Source organism: Theropithecus gelada, chromosome 7b (assembly GCF_003255815.1).
Source record: "Theropithecus gelada isolate Dixy chromosome 7b, Tgel_1.0, whole genome shotgun sequence".
NCBI classification, from domain to species: Eukaryota; Metazoa; Chordata; class Mammalia; order Primates; family Cercopithecidae; genus Theropithecus; species Theropithecus gelada.
Window position 1 is genome coordinate 52,423,464 of NC_037675.1, and position 8,375 is coordinate 52,431,838.

At 45.5% G+C, this 8,375-nt stretch overlaps 1 protein-coding gene and 1 long non-coding RNA gene across 4 annotated transcripts in view; one reads left to right on the forward strand and one right to left on the reverse strand.

The window, feature by feature from the left end:
* Nucleotides 1-7,423, reverse strand: part of TRIM9 (tripartite motif containing 9) — a 119,201-nt gene extending 111,778 nt beyond the window's left edge. For 2 of the 3 annotated variants that reach the window (XM_025392436.1, XM_025392434.1), the window contains exon 1: nt 5,476-7,416. In XM_025392436.1, coding sequence (XP_025248221.1) covers nt 5,476-6,297 — 822 coding nt within the window. In that variant the 5' untranslated portion in view covers nt 6,298-7,416. Of the gene's footprint in view, nt 1-5,475 lie in introns of all 3 variants that reach the window. The other variant, XM_025392435.1, reaches the window with a different exon arrangement.
* LOC112629013 lies at nt 1,313-2,598 on the forward strand. Its single transcript, XR_003120516.1, has 2 exons — nt 1,313-1,360; nt 1,940-2,598. It is a non-coding gene; the product is annotated as an uncharacterized LOC112629013 (long non-coding RNA).
* Nucleotides 7,424-8,375: the final 952 nt, after the last annotated feature.

Sequence of the window (8,375 nt, forward strand, 5' to 3'; positions counted from 1 at the left end):
ACAACCTCACAATAAAAATGGCTGAAGAAAACAACCAAACGGCTAATAAAAGCTACCCAGTGATGAATGGGTAGATAGCATTGAATATGATATGATTTCTGCTTCATTAAATCAAAAACTGCCCCTCTATTTGTATTTATGGCATCAGAATGCAGCCTTCTAAGCAAAATATTCTAAAGACAATATCTAGGATGAATAAAAATTAGAATCTTCAAATAAAGTATTTACATGTGTTAATTCATATGCTTTTATAAGTCAGGACTTCTTGGTTGCAAGTGGCAGGAAACCAACACAAACAAGCTAAAGCAAAAAAAAAAAAAAAAAAAAGACTCTCAGTGGACACTAACATGAATAAGTAAGAAATTAGATGCTGTTATAATTAACTGAGATTCGAAGATTTGTTACTGGAGCATAGTCCAACCTGACTGATACAGAGAGTGAACTTAGTTTCTAGCTTTATAGTTCCATTCTCCTTGTGAGTTGATTTTATTTCAGTTCCCATGAAATCCTCTGAGATCACCTAAGTGGGTTTCTGATCCTTTCAATGAATAATCCCTGATAAAACTGATAAACAAATGATATTTATTTATAACTATTTGGTTTCTTAAACATTTATCTTGTAATAGGTTCTTCTATCCTTCTCTATGCCAAAGTTAAGTTGTATGCATATATACACTTTGAAAAGTCCATCAACTTGTTTAGGTGAGGAAAGTGCAATGTATTATACTGATGGTAAGGACAAATGTTCCCTGTACATTATTCTCATTACACAAGAACAGATGGCTGTGATAATTGTCTCTTACTTTATGCAAACTGTGATTTGACCTGAAATTCCAATTAATAGCATCTTTTCATGGCATATACAGGAGAAACAATTTCTGCTACTTTAAACTGGTAACAATATCTTTATTGGAGAATATGAAAAAAACTAAGCCTTAACAGCTATTCTAGCTTTCTTATAGAGAAACAGAATACTTTTGTTTAATATATAAATCTGTGTATAGTATTCTTATTTCTCGAGCTTAATTCAACTGAATATTCTCTCTGGACCCATGAGGAAGAGGCTCACTCTTTTAGGCCACCTTTCAGAGCGGCTTTGGACTGTACCCTATGCTCTGAAAGGATCCAGAAAAGCACCCCAAGTTGGGGGATGAGATTTTTACGCAGTAATTGTTGACTGGTGAGACACTGACTTCTGTTTTACGTGAATAGTTTATGGTTGTGTTGAACTGAAATAGTAAATTATAAACATTTAAATTACCTTATCAAAATCCTTTCACAAATATAGTTTTAACTCCCTTACATCTTTGTAGGTGGGAAGTACGGACAGGTGATGATACTTGCAAGAAGTTTCCTGCAAGTAAGTGGCAGCATCGGTTCTCAAATCTGGATCTCCTGTTATCTAGTTATTTCCATTATGCCTGGGTACAAAAAGGAGTAACTGTCTTCTCTGTAACATTTTCCTTAATATCTGTAAAAATGTTTACATGGCACACAGAATGTTCTAATTGTACAAAAGAAATGTAAAAACATGAACATATGCTGCCTGTTACATTTACCACAGGAATATATAGACTATACTGTGTTTACTGCTGACATAGAGTTAACTGAATATCATTTTAGTGGCATTATATAACACATTTTGCTACATAAATCTTTAATGAGATGCCACCATAAAGCTAAGCAGATATTTTTTTCCAGAATATTTTGGAATTGAAGACATATTAACTGACAGTTTATTTTAAAATACTATTTAAATTGCACATTTTCATTTATAAAAACAAAGGTAAGAGAAAAATAACATCTGAGACAAGATTAAGAATGAATAGTGTTTAGAATGGAAAGGAAAAGAAAATCTTTGCTCAGTAGCATGAACACAAAAGGATCATTACAATTATATTACTGATTCAGTGACTTCTTTTTTTTTATTTTGAGACAGTCTCACTCTGTCACCTAGGCTAGAGAGCAGTGGTGAGATCTCGTCTCACTGCAACCTCTGCCTCCCAGGTTCAAGCAATTCTCCTGCCTCAGCCACCCAGGTAGCTAGGACTACAGGCATGCGCCACCACGCCCAGTTAATTTTTGTATTTTCAGTAGAGATGGGGTCTCAACATGCTGGCCAGGCTGGTCTTAAACTCCTGGCCTCAAGAGATCTGTCTGCCTCAGCCTCCCAAAGTGCTGGGATTACAGGCGTGATCCACTGCAGCCAGCCCTGATTCACTGACTACTGAAACACCAGGAATTCAAGGATAATACCAGGATTTACGTAGGTGAACTCCTTAAAATCACAAAGTAATAGTAGTGGTTTCAATTGTCCATTTTAAAGTATCTACAAAATCACTTTTTTGGTGTTATAATTCTTTTAATGAGTTAAGTTGAATAAAGGAATATAGCAAGTACTGATACTAAATAAAAACTGCTACCAAATATTTGACTTATAAGACCAGTATTATTATTATTATTCATGTGTTATTATTTTTCATGGATTTTTGAAGGCCACAAATATCTGAAAAACATTTTAATCTGGCCAGTTGAAAACTAGTGAATTTCAACCAGATGTTTTTAATACCACTTTAAAAATAAACTTCAGCCATTTTACTGTATCTTGAGTGTGTAAGATGATGATTTACGCCTGTGGGAAATACTTCTCTGCAGGACTTCTTTATCAGTAGAAATGACTAATATGATAGAATATGAATGAAAACTTTTCAGGTCTAGTAATAACCTGTGTTGATAACTAACTGCCCAACTTTGGGCAGTTAGTATAATTCTTTGCTGTCCTATTAGTATAGTTAGTATAATTCTTTGCTGTCCTATTCTTGCAGGGCATAGAAATTCTGAACCGTGAGTTTTTGTGGAGATAGAAGTACCATTAACTAAAACATAAACTATATGAGAAAACTGGCTGCTAACACATTAACTTCCTTATTAAGTAAATAAGGTGGAGGAGTAATGTTTGTTGTTCATCTAACAGATGACAAGTGAATGTTAAAATATGTCATCCTTCTGTCTTATTTTTTTCTTGGCAGTTTAGTAATCCTCATATTGACTGAACAAAAATTATGCGTACTTACTGTTTTGGAAAGAATGTGCAAAAGATCAGAGAATAAATGGTCTTCTAGCCTACTTACGTCATGTCTCAAGGGTTTTAACATTCTTTTTCGGTAGGTAGATATGTAAATTTCAACTTAGGCAGCACCAGTGTCTGTCTACTCATAATTTCTATTGCCAATAAAACAAATGATTTAACATTTCAAATTGACAAGGGGCTTGACAGAGATTTAAAGGTTTCTTTTGGTCTTAATAGATCAAGGATAGGCTCATCATAAAAAAATAATAATGTTGTGGTTTACCCATCCTAATTAGCTTGTGACTCTAAATTCTTTTTCCAGAGTGATTAGTTTTTTAGTTCCAAGGATACTTTGTAGGGCAATTTAACAGGGACTATAATTAGCAGTTTAAAAGTGAAATCAAAATATGAATAAAAAACTGGCTGCGAACTCAAGTTTTGAAAACTTTCAAAATTAAATGTCATTTTCAAAAATTTAAATTCAACTGTTCTGAAAACAGTGGTGTGTGCCCAGTTAGGCTTTAATTTGTGCTAAATGAAATCTCCATCAGTACTAATATGATTTAATAGGTTATATGTGAGAATAGAATGACTGTAAACATGGATCACATTCAACTGGGTTAAGGAGTTGAGAAAACTTTCACTGATTGCTGAAAATTAATGACTTTTTTCCTTGCTGTAAACAAAATATCAATGTTCCAGCCTTAACTCCAGGGTTGGCCACTTGCAAAAGCTACCCTTTCTAGTCTCTAAGGTATTCTGGGAGACTGAGTGAGGCCACAGATGAGGCCTGGGCACCATCTTCACTACTCTATCTCATCCTTGGGTATGCAACTCAGTGATGTAAAGAAAAGCTCCTTCCAATCATCCTGAATCCCTGCCCTGCACTCCACAGCCCCAACTAAATGGGTCATCTAAAAAAATGAAAAGCAAATTCATACACATCTCTTCAAGAGTGGTTCCCTTCCTTCTAAGCAGTGTGGGCATATTATAAGAATCTTCCTCATGAGGCTTATTTCGTTTATGCCTGTGTGTGTACAGGAAGCAATAGATAAATACAAAAATAACATAATTAAAATATATAGCATGCCACACAAGGATAAATACTACTGAGGAAACCAAAGCTGAGAGGGAACTAGCGGGTGTCTGGGTGGGTGGCGCTGTAAAGATGATACCTGAGCAAAGAGCTGAAGGATGCAAGTAAGTGACTCATTCGGATGTCAGGTAACTGGGGAAGAGAGCTTCAGGCTGAATGAACACTAAATGCAAGGGCCCTGGGGTGGGGAGGTGCCTGGCGTCACTTGAGGAACAGCAAGAAGCAGTGTGGCTACAGCAGAGGGAGTAAGTGGGAGGCAATGAGGTCGAGGGGGCCAAAATGGAAAAGAGGTCATGTAGGTCCTCATAGACCATTCCAAGGACAGGCTGAGAAGCGTAGGAACAATTGGAGAGTTTTGAGCAGAGGAGTGGCACGACCTAACATGTTGCTAAAGCCTCTTAGTGTCTAGCCATGTGGAAATATCATCAAAAGAGACTGGAAAGATAAATCTGGTAACAGGTGTCCCAAAGTTTGCACATATTTGCACATATAACTACTGAGAGGAAAGAGGTTGAATTCTGGAGAAGTGGGTGTGTGTGTAGTTGGGAGGAGGAGGTTTCCCTAGGAGATGCACCTTGGCTTCCAGGCCGCGACTTCGCAAATTCCGGTCCTGACACTCTAGTCCCAGGTCCCAACTCCAGAAGGGTTCCGGACCAAGTCTGCACGTCGCGTTGCCATGGCGACCGCTGGCTGCCCTCTCCCGTCTGTCTTTTGAGCACGTGGCACCAGGACCCCGCGTTCTCTCCAGCTCCAGAGCCAGGTCTGGCCCACAGCCGGGCTCATTAGTATTCCGCCCGCGGCGTCTCCCCTACCCTCCGCCGTGCCTCACCAGGTCTGCCTATCCATCAGCGACAGACTCCCGACGTCCGCACGACCTCACCGCCCCCACTCCAGTCCCTCCCCGGGGGTTCGCAGCCCGCCCTGCCCTCGAGCGTGCCTAGCGACCCCGTGCACTGGCGCGGCTCTACCCAGCTACGCAGTGCTTTCCAACACACTGGCCGCGGCCACTGGCTACAGACCAGCCGTGGAGAGGGGGCGTCCTGCGTCCCGCTCGCAGGCAGCGCGCCCCGAGAGACCCGCTCTAAGGCATCCCCGCAACAACTCTGTGGGGGCATTCAAGTCCCCCGTGCGCCGGTTAAGATTTCCCCCGTGCCTCCTGCAATGCACCAGACCGGGGAGGTAAACATCGAAGGCACCTGCATTGCGCCCCCACTGGGATGCGCTGTGCGCAAGAGACGGGGACCGTCTGCTGCAAAATCGGATGATGGAAGACGCAGGGAGTTAGGAGTGGGTTTTTCTCAGGACTCACCTTATGTAGTTTCCACATGGCCCCCAGAGCCTTGACTTCGTGGCTGGAGTGTTTGCCCTCCTCCAAGCACTGGTAGCACACGGGCATCTTGCACTGCACGCAGTACATGCTGTGGTTCTCCAGCTCGTGGTCTGTGCAGGTGGAGACCTTGCGCGGGCTCAGCCTCCGGCTCACACGACCCTGGGCCGGGGGCACCAGGCGGTGCTTGGCTAGGGGCCCCCGGGGCGGGTGGCAGCGCAGGCGGCACGGATCGCAGTAGAAGACATCGCACTGTTCGCACATGACGGTGGCCTCCTTGGGCGCCTTCTCACAGAGCTGGCACTTGAGGGCCGCAGCTTTGCTCTGCTGGTAGCGGTCAATTACCCCTTCCAGTACGCGATTCTTGGGGAAGCCGCGGAGCCCCCGGTCATCCAGGATGAGGCTGCGGTGACACTGGGGGCAGGTGATACAGGAGTTGCGGGGCACCGGGGCCAGTGCCGGTGACAGGTGGGTGGCCGGTGGCGGCATAGCCGGGGGAAACACGCGGACGCCGTTGGGGGACTTCTGGCACGGGGTAGTGGGGGCGCTGGCGAACCCCCCGTAGGAGCCATAGCCGCTGTCCGCCTCGCTGTATAGGCTCATCTTGTCCAGGTCGAGATAGTCATAGTCGGAGACCCCGGAGCCCGAGGCCCGACGACTCTGGGGGGACTCAGACTCCGGGGTCTGCACCAGGATGTTGCGGGCGCACGCCTGGCACAAATTGTGAGAGCAGGGCAGGATGATAGGCTCCCGATAGAAGGAGCCGCACACCGGGCATTTCAACTCCTCTTCCATCTCCTCCATGGGGACCGGTCTGGGAGGAGGCAGCGACGGCTGCAGCGGGTGCCTGAGCTGGCTAAGTGGTCGACGGGCCCGTCTTGTCCAGCACCCTGGCCAGCGGCGGCGGCGGCGGTGGTGGCGGCGCCTTCCCGCGCAGTGCTGGCGAGGACACCCGGAGAGGCGCTAGCTCTGTGAGTCGCTGCAGCAGAGCCGCCGCGCCGCGCGCCAGCCCGGACCGCCCCCTCCTGCCCTCCTAGTCCCGCCCCGGCCCATGAGCCGCGGCCCATTGGGCGGCGGGCACGAGATCGAAGCTCTCATTGGCCACGAGACCCGTCCGTCTCCTCGTCTCCGCAGGCCGCAGGGGGTTCGGTAGAGTCTGAATATAGGGGAGTCTTCGCTCGCGGTTGCATGATCTCTGGAGGGGGCCGGCGTGCGGAGGCTAGGGGGACCGGGAAGGAGGAATTAGGCGGGATGACTCATCCTCGCTCCGCTTCCTTCCGACCTCCGGTGCAGTCTCCCAGGAGCTGAGGGCGTGAGAAACCCCTCCCCGCAGCGAGTGGGCTGGCGGAGGGGGCTGGGGCTTCTCGCCAGCGTTTGCGTTTGGCTCCCAGCTCTGAGCTCCGCGCCCACCTACCGCGGGCGCATGCTGCGCAACACGGAGGACGCCCCTTCTCTTCCGCTGCTGGCAGCCTTCGCAGGCGCCTCACCCGGGCCTAGGCTTCTGCACGGCAGTGGGGCTTTTCTCCCTCTCAGTAAATCCGCTGACTCCGTGCCCTGGAGCTCCCCCATCCCGGGAGTCTGACGGCGCTGGTGCAAGCCCTGGCGACACTCTTGGCTTCTTTCATCCTGCGTCCCTCGTTTCCTAAAGAGCATGTATAAAGTCGATTTCCTAGTGTCGCCATAAGATTCAGCTGGATAACCGATGGAAATGGTCAGCATTAGTCAGAATCTATGACCCCTTCGTTTCATGCTTTAAATTATACCTCGGCCCAGAGGCCTCAGTGACATGGTGTGAACGTGCTTCCTTCCACGGATCTCTCTTCCTCCTCCCGGCCTCCCAAAGCACCTGGCTGAGCTTTCACGAGGCCCGCAAGGCCTTTGGTTCTATTGAGGCAAGAATAGTTTGTCTATTTCTGAGTGCCCGTAGTTTAGTAAAGCTCTGTAAATGAATCACTGTGTGGCTGCGGAGTCTCAGTGTTTGACTCCAAACAGCATTATTCAACCCCACGTGCCCTGAGCATCTGCCATAGCTTACAGCATGGTGTGCCTTTCTGTTTCCTCCAATGAGGGGCGTGGTGAGGCGGTGGTTCTAGTGTTAGTCCCTGTAAAAGGAGGGAGGGAGGGAGGAAGGAAGAGAGGGGAAAAAGGAAAGGCGGAAGGAAGGGAAGAAAGGGAGGGAGGAAGAAGAAAAGGAAAGGAAAATCTTTGAGTCAAGTGACATTCTGAGGTAGTAACATTTGAAATAGTACATAGCTGGCTTTTGCTGAGTGATTCATGAAGTAAAGGACAAAAATTCTTTGCAAGTTCTAGAAATGTTCCAATTTTCCACCTTCCAGACGAGATAACTTCATTATATGCAGCTATGTTGATAATTTAAAAGTACTTTATTGTCCAGAAAAAAAAAAAGGACATTTTATAACACTCCCCTTGTAGAAATTGTCCCATAAACTAGGTTATCTTTTCAACATCTTTAGCTGCAATGAGAACAGTAGGATCATTGTGTGGGGGAATAAAGTCCCCATTGTTATTTAAAGCCATGTTAATCATACATGTGATATGATTTATTTTTAAGCTGGCTTTCAACTAGTGGAGACCAGAGCATCCAAAGGTATATGTACTCTGTTTACAGACACAGATAAAATTTCTTCAGGTATGGTTGGGACATTAGCTGCACTTATAGGATACACTTAATTTATAGGTCCCAAGATAAATTACTTATACTTAATTTAATATAGTATAATTTAATTGAATTGTAATGAAAGTTAATTATTGAGAAAATATTAGAAAGGAGTGTCCTTTTATGGCTTTTGTATGCATTTGACCACAAATCACAATACCCTGGACCAGCAAGGTGAGCAGCTGTTACACTTCGTATGAGTTTG